At 40.3% G+C, this 21,986-nt stretch overlaps 1 protein-coding gene across 1 annotated transcript in view; it reads left to right on the top strand.

Annotated features, from left to right (window-relative positions):
* Nucleotides 1–3,017: 3,017 nt before the first annotated feature.
* LOC140281757 (ADAMTS-like protein 1) overlaps nt 3,018–21,986 on the top strand; it is an 89,926-nt gene continuing 70,957 nt past the window's right edge. Inside the window, exon 1 of the mRNA XM_072376247.1 lies at nt 3,018–3,431. Coding sequence (XP_072232348.1) covers nt 3,375–3,431 — 57 coding nt within the window. The 5' untranslated portion in view covers nt 3,018–3,374. The remainder of the gene's footprint in view (nt 3,432–21,986) is intronic.

The raw sequence follows: 21,986 nt of genomic DNA, 5'->3' as shown, positions 1-21,986 counted from the left end.
TGACTCGGAGGCCCAATATCACCGATCAAACAGCTATGTATGGTGTCAGTTTAAGGGAGACAACCAGGTTACTCATATGGGGGGGTGCTGACCTGCTCTGAGTATGTTTAGCTAGGAAACCAACACATGTACTGTACATACCGTGGCCCTGTTTTGCACAAGTAAAGCCATACTTGTATATTTGCAGGTTCATGTGTATGAACTGCAGAGTAAGAAGATACACTTGCAGGGAAAGGTTTGGCCAACTTTTCTGTGTAGACGGGTTGCATCTTTAACTTACATAAAGTTAAAGATGAAACATTCTTTTCAACCTTCTGAACAAGGGTGGTTTATATTTATATATATATTTTTTTTTGTGCAGTTCTGTTCTGTTCTGATAACTCTCATCTCAGTCTCAGGCAGAGTTTTCATCAGGAAAGGCCAGATGATGCATTTTCAAAGTTATATAAATCCTCAAACTTTTTGATAGATTTGGACTAAAAATGGGTGAATATTTAAGGAAAAGAATTCAAAGGACAATTTTGACTCACATTTGTGAAGAAACAGAGTTTCAATTTGGGGTTTCAAGACCCTCATTTTCGACATGATCTCATGGCAATGGATTTAAAAAGCACTGGAAACATTTTGCTTGTCATTTCACATTGATAACATGTTAAAATGGTTAGGGTTTCGGTAAAAGTAGAAGGAGCAGTAGCATTCTCGCACACAACATAATGTGAATTCATTCTTACTTTTGCTAATTTCTAAACCTCAGAAATAGCAAAATATTAGAAAAGAAAAAAGCATTGAAACTTTCTAAAGGAACTGTGGAAGTTTTAACAAATTTAAATAAATATTATTTTTAGTTACTTTAGTTAGTTTTTTAAAACTCACTTCAGTATTCACAGTAACAGAAACTTGGACCAGTAAGTGACCAAATCTGTCAGAGAGCATCCAGCCCATCACTCCTTTTAAACGAAAGATCTCAGTTTAAAGACTGTAATTAGCTGCTGCTTTAACCTCTTATTTGTCTTCCAGGACACAGAAATTCCGTCAGATCTGTTGAGTAAAGACTTGACACATGCTATTTAAGCTTGTAGAGTCCCTAAAAATACATTTTGGTGCCCGGGGCAGCTATTTTGTAACTCTGCTGGTGGGAGCTTTGAGTGATCCCACAGAGCATGTCCATCAATAAGAATAACGTTTGTAACATGAGGAGGTAGCTTAGCTATGCACTGCCAGTCGCAGTGAATGTAAACTATTCATGTCTCAAAGCATAACCTACAGCTTGCTCTGACTTAGTGGGGTGTCTGTGCTGCTCAAGGGTTGCTGGGGGTGGTCAAAGTTCAACAAGAGACTTCCGGAGTCGTTCCTCTTTCAAAGACACTGGGCTGTTCATGATAACTGGTGCAAGTGGGAAGGCTCTGAATGTCAAGTTGCCATCAAGGATGATAATTTGACCCAGAGATGGGGAGAAAATTATTACAACCCCTTCTTCTTCAGGTAAAGCTTCCCCCCTCTCCTGAGGAAGCAAACATTTACATTCTTGTGCTTGGTGTGTTAATAGAGATTGAGTTGAAATCAAGCCTACGTGACAGGCAGCAATTCAGGTAGTTCATACCATACATACCTGAGCAATCTTTTTTTGGCTCTCAATGGGCATCTCCCCTGCCCCTAGAGCTTGGCTTAGGACAGATGGCATTTTGTAGAAACATTGTTATTCCAGTGGACCTGGATAGCTTCATCACTGACAAGGAAGCCGTAATGCACTGTCACTGTGGGAGAAGCTTCAAAGAGTGTATGTATAATGTCTGTTAGTTTAATGAAAGTATGGAACAGAGGAGCTATAAGCCTCAGCAATCAGCTATAAAACAAATAATTCCCTCCTTGCTGAAGTGAAATATCTTTTAGTCCTTCTTTAATCAGAAAAAATGTTTAATAAGGCAAAATAGGTTCATTTACTGTACTCAGATCTGTTAAGGCCACTATTTGACCATAATATGAACCCATATTTAGGAGGACAGTTCAAGGAGTTGTTCAAAAGAAATGATTCACATTAAAACAGTGAAGTTCTATTTTCACTGGAGCCAAAAAGGAATGACATGGACCTCATCAAAGAAAATCAGAAACAAAGTTGGATTTCAATCATGTGCCAGCAAAGGCCAAGGCTATGAACGTTTCATTCCATTTAGTTGATCTCAGTTCACAAACAGTCGGAGCCTGACTCAGATAATACTCCTCCTGACCTTAAATGGCACATGGTTGGCAGCCCTGGGTGCCTAACTTGAAAGACTAATGCATTTCATACTTGTGACTAAATCTTAAAGCTGTGAAAAGTAGGCACAGTCCTCAGCTGGTTTTGAGTTGACAACACATGGTCCAAGTTTCAGCTAAGCCCTTGAACCCTTTGTCTTCATATTACAGTAAAAAAAAACAAAAAAAAAACAGTAAATTGGGCTTTTTTTAAATGATTTTATCACAGGAAGAGTCCATTCTTGTAATTAAGAAAGTAGCAACTGTTGGTTGAGTATTATAATGAAGTAATCATGATTTTAAAGCTCTTTATGGGTGCAGAGTTGGATCAGAATTGAGGCCAACTTTTTCTGACATTAAGATTGGATACACACATGCCAGATGATCCCAAATAGGCCTTAATTATGTGAAGCTTTTTTTTTTTTTTTTTTTTTAAGAATTGTGATTAGACTTGACTTTCTAGTGCACAGACTTGAAAATTTTCCTTTCTCTGTTTGTAATTTTAAGCCCTCGTAGAAAGCTTTTGTCTCAGTCTTTGTGTATTCAAAAGCCACGCTATGAGCTTTGTGTCTTTGTGTCCTGTTCTAACTGGTCTAGGCTTTTTGAGCTCCAATAAAAACATGCATTCATGGGCACAGACAAGGGCTTCAGGTTGGAAAATAGCTCCTTATGTGAATGCTAATATCACTCATTGGAGCCATCCATTAAGATGAGAGTCAACCATAAGACATTTGTACAAAAAAAAAAAAGCATCACTTTGACTCTTGCGTGCCTCTTCACCGAGCGGCACATCGGCGCGTAACGGCACGGGAGCGTGTTTCTTTAAGAATGTAAGGTGGGTGAGCCCCTCTTCCTGACGCACGTCTGGCATGCAAACATAAATTTAGCAGCAACGTGTGTGCTGAGGGAACAAAATATCTGGAAGCGACCGAGAAGTGTCATGTCTTCTCCGTCCTCCCTTGGCTGACTTTTACCTTTTCCTCTTTCTGGAAACTGGACCCGGAGCGCCGCGCGGAGAGGAGAGGAGAAGAGAGGAGAGCGGACCTCTTTCTGCCTGAGAGCGGACAGACTGGGACAGAGTGCGGGCAGTCAGAGGCGTCTGTCAACACGTTGAAATTACATTGAAGTTGTTTGCGTCCGAGATGACTGGGAGCTGTTTGTGGACGGCCGGGCTGGTTCTCCTCGCTGTGTATGTGAAGGTAAGCTGGTGCGGTTTCCTCAGTGTAACACAACGTTTGTGTCAGTCATTCAGAAGGAGGGAAGGAGGCACGTCACTACAATTTGAGTTGGTTTGTTCAATTTATTGAGAAAGAGATGAGCCACCTGTTGCTGTTGCTTTTCTGTTTTTTTTTATTTTTTATTTTTTTTAGGGAAAGCTCTTCTATTAAATCTACTTCTTATCAATTTATTTATTACCTTAATACAGGGGTCATAATTGATGATGATCTGCCCCAGAGCCTATGCTTTGTCTCCAGAGGAAACTGATTGCGATAAACATTTAGTTTCGGATGAGTTCAAAGATCTTGATCAGGTGAGGCTGAAGGTTCAAGGCTGCTGCTGTGAATGACAGGAAGATGGGAAGAGATATGTTCATGTCTCTAAGTCGGAAGTAAGAATAGAGACAACTGGTCCGTTTATAAAATAATTAGGGGTCAGTAAGCTGTGACTTGACATTCAAAGGAAATTGAGATCTAGTTGACCATTGATGATAAATTTAACTTCCAAAACAGGCACTTTAGAAGTCTGAGACAGTAAGCCTCCCCTCGGATGAATTTTTGGTAAAAAAGACCATCCTCATTCAACTTTTCACTTAATTTTGCTTAATTCCTGGAATCCCATAGGATTATTATTTTGCTGTTTAATCACATACGCACTCAGCAGTTGAGCCAAGATAATCACATATGGGCTGTTTCATATATCCAGACCACATGAAATACATAAATTATCTGTCCTGTGGTATTTATTAGTCCCTGACGGTGTGAAAAACAGTCAAATTCCCCCCGAAACTAATGTGTATGAGCTCTTTATCCACATCAAAAACATTTCTGTTATTCTTTTGACAATAAGTAATGTTATATTTCCTCACTTCAATCCACTGAACTTCCCCTGAAACTTTCTGGAGTCTTCCCCAGGGAGGCCTGCCTCACACTTTGAAAACTTCTGTTCTAAAACAAACACATAAATCAGTGTACTCAGCTAACAGTAACCATCAACACTGAAGTACTTGCACAAATGATCTCCTAAAGCCCTCTGATGCACATGCACCAGTATCGTCAGCCAAATTTTGTAAAAGCATGCTGAGTAAAGGCGCATGGAGAGCTGAGCAGGTGTGTGAAGAGAAACACAAAGCAGTTGTGTGGCATGCAGGCAGGTTTTAAGGCTCAAACAGAGGGGTAGGGTGCCACTGTCTGCATGTGTAAATGGCCATGACAGGCCATGACAGTGCTAATAGTACTTCAAGGTGAATTTGGCTTAGAATGCACTGGCCGCTACAAAGTCCAGTTGGGCACGTCCACAGTGTAATCAGTAGGTAACACAAAGGCACTCAAAGTGTCGGTCTGGCTATTATTACATTTTAACACTTAAAATGATTCTCATGTCTGTTTTAGATGTTCAGAACATGATGTTGCTTCTCCACGAGGAGTTGATGCTCGCCTCACTCAAATATCTATGCAAAAAAAAGTCTTGTCATTTGAATATTTTGTATCTCTGTTACACAGCAGGACTGGAAAATTACTGCAGATATTTTGCTTAAGTGGTCAACAGATGACAATCCTTCCCATGCCATGTGTGTGAGTGTGAAGCATGAGTCAGCACTGGACATGTATCTGTTCACACACATCACAGTGTGTCCCGTCTGAGCGGGGGTGGGCTGGGTGACAGGGATCAACAAGTGCTGCCTCTGAAGGTCTCTGCTTTGCAGTGGCCTTTTCTTTTCATCACTTCTCTTGGGTCAAAGTCTCTGCATTACCACTTGGCAAAGGAATGAGACTATATTTGAGTATGGCTCCTAGAAGTTGCGCCGGTGTGATGTGTTTGTGTGGGGGCCAAATGGCCTGTGGCTCCATCCCTAAATGGAATAGACCTTCCTTTGTGGGTGACATAATGACATACCTCGAGCAATTCTTGGAGGGTCTTGTTGCTCGCACTTCATTTCCCTGATTTGTGTGGAGTTAGAACCTTCCAGAAACACTTTTTTTCCTTTTTGCTGGATGGAGATTTGAAGTGTGCGATGTGTGTGGGAGGCTGTGCCCTCAAAATAATCCCCAGTGTCTTTCTGAGAAACAAGTTTTGTGTCTTTATCCTGTCATTAGGCACTTGTAGGCCTATGGAGCAAAGCAAATCAATCTCCAATTTCTGTTTGTTATGGCTCTTGTCTCTTATTTTGTGTCTGAAGAAGTAATTTTCAACTTAGTGTTTGCTGGTTTATCAAAATAGGTTCTTTATGAAATACCTCCTGCCCTCGTACCAAGACTGCCTCCATTCTGTAGATTCTCTGTAGTGTCTTTACTTCAACTTCAAAAGTTCATGGATATAGATATGTAACATTTGTACCTTTTCATTTTCAGCAAAATGTAATACATTCTACTTCTTTTGAGAGAAGCTGGTGAATTTAATAGTGTATGGCTCTCCACATGTGATGGATATAAATCAGACTTGATCATAGTGTAGGGCTGCCACACTCACTTCACCACATGCCTTTTCTCTTATAACTCAGCTGGAATTCAGAAGGAAATTAGCCACAAAAGCAACAGATTTTGATGTTTATTCAAGGAAATGATCCCTCTCAGAGTCTTAATGCAGCGAGCAGAGTGTATTGAAGTCTGCAGGATTGGGAGGCTTTAGGGTCTAATGGCAGGATTAAGTGGGGTCACGGCGGGCAAATGGTCTCAAGTGAGCGCCCGTCAACAACAACATCTCTTGTTCACTGAAACACGCTCCTCGGCTTGATCGCTTGATCATAAAGACCACAAACTCTCCAATTAGTTTTCATGAGTCCCTTTGTTGTGGACGCAAGTGGAATGGGAAGTGAATTAATTTTGAGGGGGACTGGTCCCTCTTGAGGAGTAAAAGAAAAGGCTTCACAGAACATCTGGCGAGTGATGGATGGAGCAAGTTTTTGGAGTGTGTTAACAAGGCTGAGTGTTTTCAGTTACACTGCAGAACCCTTCATACTCATCTCATTGTTCCCATCTGGCCTTAATCTCTGGAGTGAGAGTGAGGGTTTGTAGAGTGTGGAAGTGTATGCTTGTGTGTTTTGTTTGCACTTTTTCACCTGTGGTCCAGGGACAAAATTCACTGGTGCTTGAAGTGCAAAGGTGACCTCAAAATGTTTAATTTTTCACGCTGCACTCTTAGTTCCTGGCATGATGGCAGTGCTTCCTCTACGTACTACAGGTGTGCCAACATTCTGCTCTTCCAACTCCAAATTCAGAGTGCAGGCATAGATTTCTGTAAAGCTAATCCAAAAGGAAGTAGCTTCACAGTGTTCTCAGTGGGCCAATGAAAGAAATGTCCTGCAGAACAGAACAAGAGATGGCAACGTCTATTGGAAGTTAAATCCCAAAGAAAGCTCAGTTTCAGCTGTATTTGCAAAAAAATATTGGCTCAACTCTGGTGAAGCGCTACAAATTTGTATTTTTTTTCTTTAATCTCAGTGCAATTCTTGACATCGCAGGTTCCTTTTGTTCCAAGAAGCCTATTAATTGTAAAAAAGAAAAAAGCAATCCTGATTAGAAATTAACTGAACTGAGGAACATGTGTAAATTAGGCCCAACAGTTCTGAGGGATAAGTTTGTTTTAGGCATTTTGACACTTTCCTCTGCTTTTTTAACAGACCCAATAATGACAAATGGCATTTTCAGATAAAATGTGAAACCCACACTCCTGCAGAAATTCATCATTTCTCAACACAGAGCATTGCTCGGTTAGTTTGTGTGCAGACCTCTAAGCGCCAGTAAAATCGAGCCCGCCAGAAAGGCAAAATGTATGAAAGCTGATATTTGCTGAGTTTCCGTTGCTGTTTCTTATTCAAATTTAGAAATAGGAAAAATAAATGGCGAATGGAATTCATACAGTTGAAAACAGTTACACTTATTCACAAAAAAAAATTAGATGCTCGCTTGAAGTGTTTTTTGCTTGCTTGAAAGAAGTCTTGGTACACATTTAATCTTGGAAACTTTGTGAAGTGCCTTTAAAAATCAGGCCTGTTTTGGCCAAGATTAAAATTAAGTGCCTCATCAGCTGTTTCCAGCTTGACCGGCAAACATTAAACTCATGTGACTGAGCTGCATCTTCCCAGATATGATATTCCAGGTATTCCCGGAGGTATTGTTTATATCTTCGGAAAGTTCTTTTCAAGGTTCTGTTTAGGACAACTACTTCCTCTACTGAATTCCTAACAGCAGCAATGTAGCCTGTACCGCCACAATTAACCAGTTTACATTTATTTTTTGCTGCTTTTTTGTGCCTTAGTTCCCTGAATTATACATCACAAGTCTGCATTTATATGAAGACCTGGGCAGGAAAGCGTTATGAGACAAACAGGTTGAACGTCTTGGTTTGTCATTTGAGTTTAAACAGTCACTCCAGAAACTTTCTATTTTATTTAGATTCTTAGTTTTGGAGAAGTTCGTAGTTCTGTTTCTTGCAGAGATCAGTAAAATCAGAGGTGCTCTCTGAGAGACTGTGTATTCTGCTGAGACCAGTGCTGGGATTTGCAGCTTTAAAAAAAACGACACGAATTTAATGAAAGTCGAGAAATTTGTTTTGCATATTGTTGTCTCTTAGAAAAATTTCAGGATTCTTTTCCTTTTAAATGAGGTGGCTCATTGGGGTCTTACATCAACAGTGTCACTGCCCAATAGACTCAAGCTGTTTTGCAGTGGATAATTGTTTGAAAATGTATGGGACAAAACAGTTTTGGGAGGGGGCACCAGGAGAATAGAACTCTTCAGACCCACTCCTAGTCATTTTTACCGACAAACAGGCACGGTTCATATTAGAAGTTTAGTTAATCGAGCCATTCGTTAACACTGAAAATGAGAGCAACAATAGTCTTCTTATCTCATTTGAGCATAAAAGTGACGGAACATTATTCCTGAAACATTGAAGTGTGCTTTGACATCAGGAGCTGATGAATAAAGCATGCTTTGTGAAAATTTAATAGATGTGGAAAGCAGAATCAGGCTTTTGCTGTTTCTCATCCAAAATCCTGCAGAACTTAAGATTATTGTTTACCTTTCCATCACTTGATGCTGAGTTTTAGTAACATGGAGTGACTGAGTGCCCAGAGTGGCCTGTGCCAGTAAATGGCATAACTCCCTGGAATCATGTTGCAATCCTCTGCCAGCGAGTAAACAAGAGGACGTGTTGTGCAGACTTGAGTATCAAAAAGCATCACGAGTTTTTGTGGTTTCATGTGGTTCTAAAGAAATCTGTCTTCTTGTGTCACACACAAACTCAAATCACGCTACTGTCACGCATTGAGAAAGAGCTGCCAGCAGATGGCAACATTACAGCAAAGGCACTTTTTGTTTCCGCCTCAGTAGTGATAGCTTCCACAGCTCCCACGCCCATCACAGACAGTCAGCTCTACTGTGATTTCGCAGGTGGCTGCCCTCTGTCCTCGCTCTGCTTCCTCTGGAGCGTGTTGCGAAAGTATTTGTTCCTTCATCATGAGGTTTGTTTGTTATTGCCAAGCTTGAAAACCGAGCCTCTGGCATTCTGTTCCTCTGATGAAACATCTTGGGCTCCATCTGCAGCAAGCCCACGTCCCCTCCATCAGTGTGATTGAGCGTTGTTGTTTTATCCTGTTGTGTGTTCCTGGACGCCAGCTTAAACTTCATCTGTAGGAGCTCAGGCCCTCTGTGCATCATCTGGCCTGCACATTTTTCACACACAGCTAATCTTAAAAGCTGCAGAACATTGCATCTGAGCAGCTCTGCTTTGACTTGAGCACATGCATCTGTGTGTTCTGTTCTGCCCCGGCCTTGACCTCAGACCTGTCCTGGGGTGGGATTGCAGCAGGAGTTCTGGGGAGTGGTGCTAACGAGAGGGGAGAAGCAGCAATCTGACCTCTCTTGTGACAACTAATTACAGGGGATGTGCAGGTAGGAGGTTTTTGTGTTTGTTATTCTGTTTAGACAGCACTGGTGAGGACTTTCAAGGGAAAAACGGAGGTCAGACTGACACTACAAAGGAAATGAGGGAAGAGAGAAACATTGTAGTGGAGATGATAATAGAAGCAAAAAGGTCAAGAGTGGTAGAGGAACAAGGAGAGGCTCCTGAGGTATGCAATGGTCTTGAAACAAAATGACTTTTGGATGTGCCATCCAGGTCAAAGCTAAAAGCTACACCAGATATAACAAGAACAAGGATACAGCTGCACAACATCTTTGTCAATGAGCTGGGTAAAATAAGAATATAAATGAATATCACAAAACTGGCACAGAAATGGAGATTTCAAAGGGGGAGGAGAATGCTACTTTAGAAGATACAAAGCGGTGTAATATTAATGGAGTGATGATGATGTGGATTTAGATGATAGCAAAAATGAACACACAAGATATACAGATGTCTGAAGAAATAAAAAAGAGAGAGCTAAATTAATGGAGTGAGAAGGGAAGAATTGCATGAAGCTTGCTCAGAGAGCACAGGCCAAGCAGGCCCATCAACATAAATATTCAAGTAAATCTTCTTGGATAAAATGGAGATGCAGTAATTCCAGATTCACTCACTGGTTGACAGGCATGACAAACAAATAAGAAGCCAGTTATCTCACTCGCTGACCTCACTCCTTGGGGAAGAGGAGGTTGCTTATGAGTGTGAGAACAGTAGGGGTGAGAGTAAAAGAACGGATGGACTGAGGGCCTGCAGTTCTGCTTGCTGTTGGGGTCTTCAAGGCCGGCTGGGACGATTGTTTGCAAAGCTAATGATGCTTTGTGTGGTTCTCACATCTGTGTCCCCCCGTGGCTACATGTGCTTTGAGTAAACGCTGGGCGGCCACGACCAAACAGCGCAGACCTTGTTGCAAATGAGGTGCTATTAGGATTACTGTGCATATGCTCACAGAAGCAGACTGATGAGCATATGAGTAGAATAAGTAATCGTGCAGAGTAGGTGTGTGGGTCCTTGTGCGAAAATGTGCATGCTTCTGTGCTCCTTGTAAATCTTTCCTATGCTCAAAAATTGGATTAAATTTGAGAAACTTGTCACAACATGACAAGTTTAGTTGCAGCTGTTTTATTTCTAGCAGTCATGCATCTAACAGTAGCCACTACATTTTTGTTTGCATTGTATCAAGCTCTGATTTTCAGTGCATTGTTGCTGAATCCCTTCTTTTATGTATCAGATTATCACACACGAGGAATTCACAGGAAGCAATGAGAGAGAGATTGTAATGACACATGAAAGTTTAAAACAAGGCTAATATTGCCAGATGTCACAGAAAACCAAAAGCTTAGAGCATGAATTGAGACATATTTGGACATACACATCCTCATTTTCGTGCCAAGAGTAAGACAAGAAGATTAATAACCATCTCATCTCAAATATGAATCACTCAGTGATTAGTGTAGCTCAGAACTTTACTCTGTTTCTGTTTTTCTGAGGATTAAACAAATAAGACTTAATTAGTGAATTAAAGAGAGTTAGAGTTGGTTTTACAGATGTAGTTGAACTCAGACAGAGCCAGTCTATTCCTCCTTTTCCTCCCTTTTTATTGCTTTGCTAACATGTGTATTTAGCAAACAGATATGTGGGGGATATTAATCCCCTGATCATACTCTTTCTCCAAGTGCCAGAGCTATCATGATTCAGTAGTGGGCTGTTATTAGTGATGCATACACCTGCTGTCAAAATGGATAAGATAATTATGTACCAAAAAGTTTAGTATTACCCTTGAAATGTAGGTAGGAGTAGCTATTGCACTTGTGTACAGTAGTTGAATTATTATACTTTCCAGCAAATCTGTGTGTGAGCATGTGTCTGTAGTCTTGTGACTTCTCTTTGCATGTGGGTGTGATCACAGGAGCCAAAGGTCCATTTAAGTTCCTCATTCCCAGGCTGCTGCAGGGATTACCTAGGTCACGGTGCTCTCTATGTAATGCACTTACACACAGTGGTGGGAAGCAACACAGCGCAGATGTGGTGGTCAGAGCACAGATTTTGTGGCCCCTATACTGAGGTCCTGATCTCCCCTTTGAGGAAACCCCTGCCTGGGAACTATGTGTGGTCTTTTAAGCATGTGTGTAGTTTAAGTGCCTCTTCATGGTTCTGCAACCTCTCTGTGTTGAGGCTTTGCAAAGGGTTGTCTACATGTTATAGCATTTTGCTTCCTTTTTGGGGCAGTCTTACAAATATATGGAACAGTCAAAGATGTTGGCTGCTCTTACATGTTGTTGTCGGTCGTTTAGCTTTGCTCGGCTGTGGTAAAGAAGTAAAAGAGGACAAAGATCTGCTTTGTGATACAGTGAACCAAATTTCCAAATAATGCAGATTGTCTCCTTTATGACTAAGTCGTTTGTTGGCCCCCTCCTGGCTCAAGCACAACATAATCTCCAAGGCCTATTTTAGCTTCTTTTTTTGAGGGGGGGGGGGGGGGGGGGGGTTTACACACTAGTCCAGATGCATTGGGTGACTACTCACAATTCTCAACTTGATACTTACGAACATGCTGTTTTTGTATTATTTTTAAGAGTGCCAAGTCTCAGTCAACCTCCTGAGACATGTATAAAAGTCAGACTTTTTTGTGACTAAGATCTGAAATAAAAAGAAGAAGAAGAGTAGCATAAAAGCATGAAACAGGATAGATGAAAACTTAGAAATAATATTAAATTCCAAGACTTGCAAACAATACAGACATGTCAAATAAAAAAGAAGCCTGAATCCATTGTGTAATGTTTCATGATATCTATATGTGAATCCTTTTAAGATGAACTCTCTGGGCTACTGTAGAAACTGATAGACAGCAAAGCAAAGACCACTGTCACTTTTGATTTGTATTCCATTTCTACCAGTAGATCCCTCTAACTCCACCACAGGGCCATTTCAGACATAAGTGGTGGTGTTTTGCCCTTAGAAGCAGGTCTGAACCTAGAGTGAACTTGTCTGCAAACTCTAAATGATCTTTATTAAAATCTTGATGTTTTCAGAGAGCTTGTACAGTCTTGCTGTTTGTATGTTTTCTGTGATTGATGTTTGACCCCTAAAGATCATTTCTGCTATGACAAAAATGCACCCATAGCTCCCTGTTGTTTTCAGTCGTCAGCTCACGTTGGTGTTGCATTTGAAGTGTCACTGGGGAATTTCGTCCCAGCATACCTCTGTGCAGTGACATCACCACAATGGGGGAGGGGGGCTTGAACCACATGCAAAAAAACGGTCCCACATGTGGTAGGGTTTGTTGGAAACTTGTTGTCGTTTGAATCCTCTCAGTGTGCCCCCTCCTCTTCACTGCTTGGCCTACCTGATGACAGCTAAGCAGCTTTAAAAGCATTTGGCCAATGCGACCTGGAAAAGTGCATATTTGACATAGAGCATGTCACTCACCCTTGATTTTCCCACTACTGCTTCACTGGGGCGTAACGCTCTCTAAAATGAGTTCTTTTGTGTTATCAGTAGTTTTTTTTTTTTGCTCTCGTCTCAAAGTGAGTGGTATCATAGCTGAAATAGTTGAGATTGTGGTGCCCAGGTGGCCTGTGAAGTCACATCGATATTGGAGTCGGCTCACTATGAAAGAATCTCGCTGTAAGGTCTGATCATTTAAGCTAAAAGCTGGGAGAAGACAGATTGACTGACAGACAGACAGAGAGCGGGGCAGATAGACAATAAAGTAGCTGAGAATAACATACAGGGCAGAGATAATGTATTTTTACCTGTTGCCAGTCACTCAACATGTCTCTCAACGTGCAGTTGATCCTTGAAAATATCATGCACTTGTGGACTTGTTTAAACTTACTGATAGATAAATTGTGCCTCAAAAGAAGGAAAACAGACAATAACATCAGAGGTCTGCAAAACTGTATGGAAACACTGCTCTAAAATGACAAAAAAAAACAAAAGAACTATTAGAGCCGTGTGGAAGTTGAACTAACCCATATTACACAAGGAAACATGTTTTTATAACTAAAATGTTCTACAAATATTTAAATTTAAGTAGCAGAACTTTTTAATCTGACTAATGGGCTCCCTTGAGTTTGAAATGACATCAGTAAGTAACAAAAAGCTCAGTAATCAGGGACAGTAATTACAGCAATCAGACAGTTCTTAGAATTGTCTGCATGTCTCCATTTGGGATTTTTGACCACTCCTCTTGTGTGCCAGTATCCAGGTCTTTGAGTTTAGACGCTCCCTTGCCATCCATCTGGTCTTTGTGCCCTCCAACAATTCTGAATGGGAATCAGGTCTGGACTGTGGCTGGTTGACTCCATAATGTTGACATTTTTCTCTATTAACTTGCTTTCTTGACCACTTGACTGTGTGTCTTTGACCACTGGCCAGGTTTCCTTTCACTTGTGGAGCAAATCTCAAGCAATCTTTGAAAAAAGCACTTAAGGATATGTGAGACACACAGAGACACATTTCCATGAACTGTTCTGAAGCAAATAAGTTAAGCTGCATAGTGTCGCCAGAGGGTGATGACACAGGCTATGTTGCTTGTGGTTGTAATTTAGTAGAGGAAGTAGTTGTTTGACAAACAAAAAAACAACCAAAACATTGGGGAAGAAGAAAATCAAGCAAAACAACAACCTCAAAAATGTGGAGATTGTTTTGGAAAAGGAGTGGTCCAAAAATTGTAGCAAGAAGCAAAATACTCCCCACCAAGGATGTTGATTGTTGTAATTTCAAGGGCTTTTCCCCTGCTTATATAAATATGTCATGATTAATTATGGATATGGTATTTTACAAAAAAAAAAAACAAGTCAAACTACAGTCTTCTTGGTAAATGTGTGTACATGTTCTCACAAAGGTTTATTGGAGTAATATTACAGGGTATTCATGAACTCCATGCAAATAAACCCTTACAGGAAGATTTAAGTCATTTGGAGACAGCAGCTGTTGCCACATGTGTTATCTTTGGTGGTTTATGACAACATGTTTTCTAGCATTCAGTGTTTTAGCAAATTTCCCACACATCCATTTAATAACAGGGCCATATAACAGAAGAAGCAAAGCATATACTTTTTAAAAGATACTTTGATAAAAGTGAAACTACAGATTCAGCTTATTTACTCAAGTAAAAGGGACAAAGTACAGACTCTGAATTATACTTATACTAAGTATAAGAATTAATAATAGTGTTCATGAAAAAGATGCTCCTCTGTGTTTTTTAGGATTTTACAAAGAATTTTTGCTCGTAGAACATTGCTCGTAGTTCTTAGGTTGGAGCAGCACCTTTGTTATGAAGCATTCTTACAGTTGATAGCTTAAATCAGGCTATGGATTATTAATATCTTATTGCTTTGAATCCGGTCTGTCTGCACTCTCGTGTAGTTCGCTACAGATATTTGTTTCGAAGTGATGTGAGTAAAACTATAAAGTTGTCAGAAAAATAAGTATTCAAGTGAACAGAAGCACTGAAGTATTTGTACTTCTTAACTTTCCAGCTCTGGGAAAAGGTATAGGAAAATATAATATGGCTTGGTTGTGAAAGACTTAATTCACCACTGTATTACACTAAGAGGGTAATGAGCTTGGTATTTACCAAACAGAGACATCTTTCTGTGGATGTTCGTGCAGTTCGCTCTCATATTCCTTTTCGGAGTTGGATCCGAACATGTACTGACGAAGAAGTTGGCGTGCCCCTCCAAGAAGAAGTTATGTCACTTAGTGGGTGTTTCCGAAACTTTCACGCTTGCAAGATGATAAAGTGGTGCTCACATGAAAAAAAATCCCCCACAATACAGGCTAATTAAAAGAAAGTGGATTTTCAGGGAGTTAAGTTCTTTCAGACACAGGAGCTAAAACATCTTGTCTCAGACAGTGGATACACAAACGTCTGTTTAAAGCGCCACCATTGAAGATGTATGGTAGTATGGGACATGCACATATAAGGTCCCCCTTTAAAGCTATCCACCATTTGGCACCACTCGGCAGTCACACCCAAGCAAAGTAATTTCCTTCTTCATGTTTTCAGTTTCATTCAATCCCGAATTCATCCTGCTTCTGCTTCCTGTCACTATTGTAATTCGACTCAGTATCTAGGGGTCCATTATCTGCCATGACCCTTACAGGCTAAAATGAGAAGTTTCACCTAAAGAGGAAGATGAGAGAAATCAGGAATTCTTACCACAGAGCCTAAACTTCAGGAAATTATGTCATTAAGATGCAGAATGCATAATGTTTGAGGGTGAACTGAGTTGACCTGTTGAAGCTGGAAGAAGATGGAATGTGGGCGAGGATTGCTTCATTTTGATTGACAAAGAGAGACTGGGATTCTTTCGCTAATAGAATTTGTCAGGCTTTCTGTGCATTGTGTGTTTTGTCTTAAACCGGCAGCAACAGACTAAACTGGTGAAAGGTGTGTGTCAGCCGCAGATAAGAGCGTGAGCTGAAGTTGATTGGCAGGAGGGTGCAGCAGGAATGCGGCAGGTCGCTGATCACTGCAGTGCAGGTACAAACCGCTCTATCAACACAAGAAAAATAAGTCATTATGGGCAAATCATTACACGATTAGAGGCAACCAAGTCCGTGCCAAGTATTTATAGCCCTGAAGAATTTTGTGGAGGTGGAAGTCACTGTAAGGGAATGATGGAGAAGATAGATGACAGATCATAAACAGAGAAAATAAATGTTATTTTAAACACAGGATGATTTTTAGATAAGTTTGACAAGATGTGAATGGGTAAGAAACCACAAAAATAGATTAATTTCAGGGCAATGTTACATGAGGTGAAATCAGAAGCATTTTAAGTGAGTATACAGTCAACTCATTTACTTATTGTAATCCAGTCAGCATTTAGTGTGAGTACAGATATGATGAATACTACGTATTCTGCTCTCTCCACTATTCATCGCAGAATCCAAACATCAGAACAAATATATTTGGCAAGTTTATAAATCACCACAACAGTTGCCCTGCAGTCACTCATAGATTAGCAATAAAGATAGGAGGAACAGGCCAAACTTCCCATTGTTGATGAATGTGTTTGGCCATAAAACTGTAGAATAATTCTGAATACGTAATCCTGGTGCATGCCAAGCTCCTGATCTCTTTTTAAGTTTGAAGATGTCCCGTTGATTGTGGTTTATTGCTACAGCAAATACTCCTTAAGCAGAAACTTTTCTGGAAATAAAACTCAGGAGCAAGGGGTGTATCCATTTCCAGTGCTGCCAAAGAAGCACCTGCTGTTTAAAAAAAAAGAGAAAAGGACTCGGTCAATGGTTGCACCTGCAGTCTTAGTAAGTTGTTCACCTTTCCCCCCAAGAAAATCCATTAAATTAGTGTTGTGTCATTTGTTTGCTAGCATGATCTGTGCTTGCCCCAGTGACTCCTAGTACTGAGAAGAAAACAATCTATTTGTATTCAAAGTCTTGTTATGCCGCTCTTACACTTTTTCTAGAGACTGTGCTTTTACAACACAAAGAAGATGCTATTTCCAGTGTCAGTTGTCATGTATATATGTTTCTTTGTGTAACATCACAACCTGAAAATGATGGATTCATGGATTCATTTTGAAATGCAGTTGAATCTGTCCTTTAGGTCAATAAAAAAGGGTAATAGTTTTTGTCTCGTGTTAAACTACAGCATTTGAGGTGCTTGCGGCCTCCAAATGTACTTTGTAACTTTGTACTTTGCGTAAAATTTGGATTGGTTTATTGTACTGGTTGTACAATTGTACTATTGTACAAGGTCAGTTTAAAGTTTTCATAAAATGACAAGAACAGTGCTATTTGCTGTTTGCATATGTACAGATATTCTGTAAAAGCAGAAGTTAGGGAGGCTGCACCTTCTTCCAAAAGTCCGGTCTGCTCTGATTGGTCAGCTCCAGTGGCCTGATTACACGTCGACCGCTGTTCTGCATTAGCTCTGCATAAACCAAAAAAAAAAAGTATCTCATTAGATGTAAAAAAGTGAGTATATTTAAATTGTTTTCCAGGAAACAAGTGACCCCAAAATGCCATAAAGAATACCGGTCGCCACCCAATGTGAGTCATACATGCACCATAACTAACTAACCCTCCCACTATCACTTACCCTGCACTGAGAACCCTGAATGCTTCTTTTCCGGTTGATGTAACATTGCTGCCAACATTACTTCCAGGTATGTGCATCTGCGACTGTAACTCACTCAATTCTTAACCTGTTTTCATGAAATTCTTTTGTTAGAAGCATGACACGTTGGGTCACGCTGGGGACTATTTGAAACTCAGTTCAGTTACTGTGAAGAGATCTAATATACCTGCAAAACAGTCACAGTGGTGCTTGAACTCAGATCTGTTTTTATTTACTATTTTAACCTAGCTGCTTGATGATGGGTTCAAAGACTAATTAAACAACAGAGAATATAACTCGCCAGAACAGAAATGGCTAACAGTCTATTTACAGTACTCAACAGGGGAATGTGGTAGACTGTAGATAAAAATAAAAACTAAGCTTGGTGTATAAGGGCTTAGAAGGAACTTGTATGAGTGTGAAGCACATATTCTTTTCTCATTACTCTTTAGGGAGCAGTATTTTTCCTGTACAGTGCAATGACTAATGCACTTGTTACTTGCAGTATTTTGGAAAAATTTATAAAATAGCTGAAAAGAGGAGAAAAGTAAATCATCATCATCTTGTTTATGGACTCTGCATTTCTCTGATCTGTGTCGCTCAAACAAACATTTCCTGCAAATCTAACCTTCATGACAGAACACTGACTGACAGATTGTCTTGCAAAGCTCAAGGCACAAATCAGAGGCTTGATCCTATAATGTGGAAAGAGTGTGTAGGTAATGCACTTAAGATGCCACGAAGGCTCATCATTTTGACAACAAATAGGCCTGGTCGAAAAGCTTTCAAAGTTTCAAAACTGGATCACGTAACTGGAATAAATCTGCAAAAGTGAGCAGGCTATTTTCCCTTAGCACACAGGATGTTAAACAGAGGCCAACTGCGCAACGGTTGGATGGTCAATCAGCTCAGTAATTTGTCTGAGCACATTATAGCAACTCCTAAATGTAACTGGCCACAAGCCTTATGCTTAACAAGTTTGGAATTTATTACATTTGCACAAAGCTAACAAAAATGCCACTCTCTCTCCTCATATTCAGCGCTCCTTGCTCACCGTTAATGTTAATATTACACTATGTGGTTGTTATTGCAGTGCCTTAATCTATGCTGACAACAAATATTTTTGCAGGGGTATATTTTCCTTTCAAACCAGACGAAGCTAGCAGACCGCTAATTTATACAACAGATGTGGAATTGGGCAATACTAACAAAACATTTAGGTTTACAGACCACTTTAATAACTGGACAGCCAACCAAGTGCTGCAGTATGCTGCCGTGAATCTGCTCTACTTCTTGGCGAAGGCATTGATGAATCAAAGCATATTGGGCTGAGGGTGTTGTCCGCCTGTAGCACCCGCAGCAAAGTAGCTGGAGTTCCTGATGCGTGCAGGTGTGTGAGACAGAAACGCTGCCTTGAGCTGCAGCCGAGGATGTAGGTTCATGTTTAACAATGTGTGCCAAAACTGTCTCGCTTGTCGCTTTTAACTTTTTATCTGTGCAACCATGTGTGTCTGTAATGTAACCCGAGGTGATTCTTGCTCCAACACGCTGCTTTTGGATCACTCTGAAAATAAATATGCTAGTGTGAGCTTACATGTCTGTCTCGTCATTTTGTTGTCTTTGTACCTTTTTATCTATGTGAAATTATAGATTTATGTATTCTTTTTGTTTGGGCTTATCAAGAAAACCCAGCAAAGTGTGATGATATATTGACATCACAAATCCCTTGGTTTCATTCCCTTTTGTTAAACTTGTTATTGGGCTTTCTTCTACAGTGCTTGTCATCTCTGTTTAGCCTTTGCTCCCATGGACCTTGCTCCTGGGTCTGAGGAGTTCATCCTCAGCCTCTCCCTTTTCCTGACTCTAACCTACTTCAGCTCTCAGGCTTCCTGCTCCTCACAGTGTGTAAGAGATGGACACAGATGACCAATGCATGCACGTGCACAAGTGGTATTGTGGCGTAGGTGTGGTTGAATGCCCTGGAGTGGCCTCTCCCTGTTCCTCTGCCGTGCTGTGCGTGGTAAAGGTGTGGATGCAGGATCATTTCCTTCATCATAAGAGAGAAAAAGACAGAAAAACAGAAGTATGGTTCTCGTTTGCTCAGATGGAAAATGTGTGTTTTATGACAAAGGTAGTTTGCATTGATGCTTTTACTTGCACTTTAACTAAGTTTACAACCTACTTTTTATCAGAGTATCAGATTGAAGCTGCACCTCTGACTTGCACTAAGCCATCTGCTGACAGCATGTCCAACCACAGAGATAACTTGTGAAGGACATTTCCCTGCTTTTAAGTGATGATGGAAAACAAAGGAAGGATTGTTTTTCTTTCCACTGGACTAATCCAGTTTGATGCTGAGGCTTATTCAGTTAGTTCCTGAGATTTAACAGAACAAATAAACCCACTTAACACATACACTCATGCACAGGACAGCAAAACTCCCCCGTAGGTAGAACCCATCAGCGTCTGACTTGTATTGGTCAGAAAGTAGGATCCAGCTGTGCAAGTTGAGGGCTTTTACACTACAACAGCAGCCAGCTTGGCTCATGGACCTTCTGTGAACTTGAATGCCCCAGTTATCTGGATGACGCAAGTGAATCAGGGCAGATCCACCACTCATGTCTCATTAATATCAGGAACACCCAGCTGTTGTCATAATGCTGTTGTGTATATGGGGCTTTATGGTTCCATCTTCTACTTGATCTGTCACTATGAGCCAATTGCTCAGAAGTAGAAACAGTTTCTCTCACTTGTAGTCTGATCTGAACTTCTACGGAGAAAGTAGAATAACACAGTATTTTAATTAATTCCTGAAATGTAAACACATTTAGAGTTGTACTTGTTTGAATATGTAGCAACCAGAAACAGAAAATATCAGAGTTTGTGATGCCAAACTCACTCTCCTGTTTATTAGTATTTCCCCATTGGAATGAAAACATTTCATGTAACTACTGGATTTAGCGAGCTCCTGAAACAACACAGTGGGACCACTTAATATCAGCTTGAAAGTTAGTTTTCTCACCGAAAATGGTCCACACACATTTCTGGTGTCATGAAAGTCAGGAAAGGGTGTACAAGTTTCAAAGAAACATGTAAAAGCAAATTTCTTGGAAAATACTTTAAAATCTTTTAACATTTTTCTTTTCATGCATCATTTAAGAATGCTGTGGTTGTTTCCAAAGAGCAAAAGACGAGTCCAGGTTTGAGAACAGACTTTAAATTCAACAGTTGATTCCTACATTAACCTGTGTAGGAGGAAACATACAGCTTTTTGGGTTCTTTCCCCATTGCCCTAGTTTTTGCCCATATAAAACATGTGTCAAGTTACAAAGCCCAAAGTTTACAACAAAATGAGTTATTGCATTTCACATGGCTGTATTTAGCTTATAATTTGAACCTTAAATGTTTGCTAAGTTATCACAGACTTAAATGCTAAATCGTGCTCACATTTCAACAGAACGAGCACCACAATCCACTTCTGAGGAAGATATTGGGCATTGAGGAACAATGTTTAACCATTTAGTATACAGTGACTCTTAGTTTGATGCATAAAACAGTAGTGGATTTACTTCTGTCTATATTTCAAATTTGAACACTTTTAAGTCTGACTATAGCAGACTAAGTCTACATTCTGAGTTTGTCACACCACAGACACTTTAACAGCCTAATTCCACAATACAGAAAAACACAGTTCTCTGAATTTTGTTTTAGGCAACTATTAGCAAACATATATAACACGTTTTCATGCATATCTTTGAATTTGCTTTACTCTGACATTATTTGCTATTTGTCATGTCAACATAGTTATTCCCATACTTTTTTCATGGTTAACAATAATTGCAGCTCATTTTGCATTGTACAGTGTATGGTTTTATATGACCAGGACACAGTCTCAGATATGTAAAGCGCAGATACTGAACAGTATGCAGACACGTTTTCTTTCATCATGGGTGCATTCACTCACAACAGTCCTCATCAGCACAGCACATGTCTTCACATCTCTGTCCTCTCTATGACTCATAATTCCCTTCTTCCTGCCCACCTAACTCTTAAAGATTAACAGAGTGCTCACTACCTGTCCACCTGCTACAGGCATCACATTTACGGGCACCAGAGTAATCTCAAGGGTCCAGTTGGTTTTCTAATCCTTGGAAACAGAAACAGACAGCCTGGCCAAGGTCAGGCTGTTCAATTTCCAGGGGGATCTGTTATTGGAACATCCATTGTTCGGGCTGGGAGGCCACCTGTATCAATATCCGAATTTATTGAGCCAAAAGCGACTTATTCGGATATCATGTTCTCTTGGCATTACTAAGATGAAACATTGTTTTACTTTGATTACTGCTTCACCTTTTTTCCAAGTTAACAGACAAAGAAAGAAGCCAAAACAGGCTGGCTTGTGCAGTGATTTGTGGCAGAGTAGGTTTTTGTAGGGGTCATGTCCATGTTCCAAAGCACTCTGGAGCGATTTGGTACAAGATTACCATAAAACTGTGCCTGAAGCTTTCATTGGCTTCATGATTTCAGATAAACCCCT

The sequence above is a fragment of the Leuresthes tenuis genome, unplaced genomic scaffold (genome assembly GCF_036924035.1).
Source record: "Leuresthes tenuis unplaced genomic scaffold, fLeuTen1.0.hap1 SCAF_22, whole genome shotgun sequence".
NCBI classification, from domain to species: domain Eukaryota; kingdom Metazoa; phylum Chordata; class Actinopteri; order Atheriniformes; family Atherinopsidae; genus Leuresthes; species Leuresthes tenuis.
Note: the sequence above shows the minus strand (reverse complement) of the source record. Positions and strands in the feature narration are given on the sequence as shown.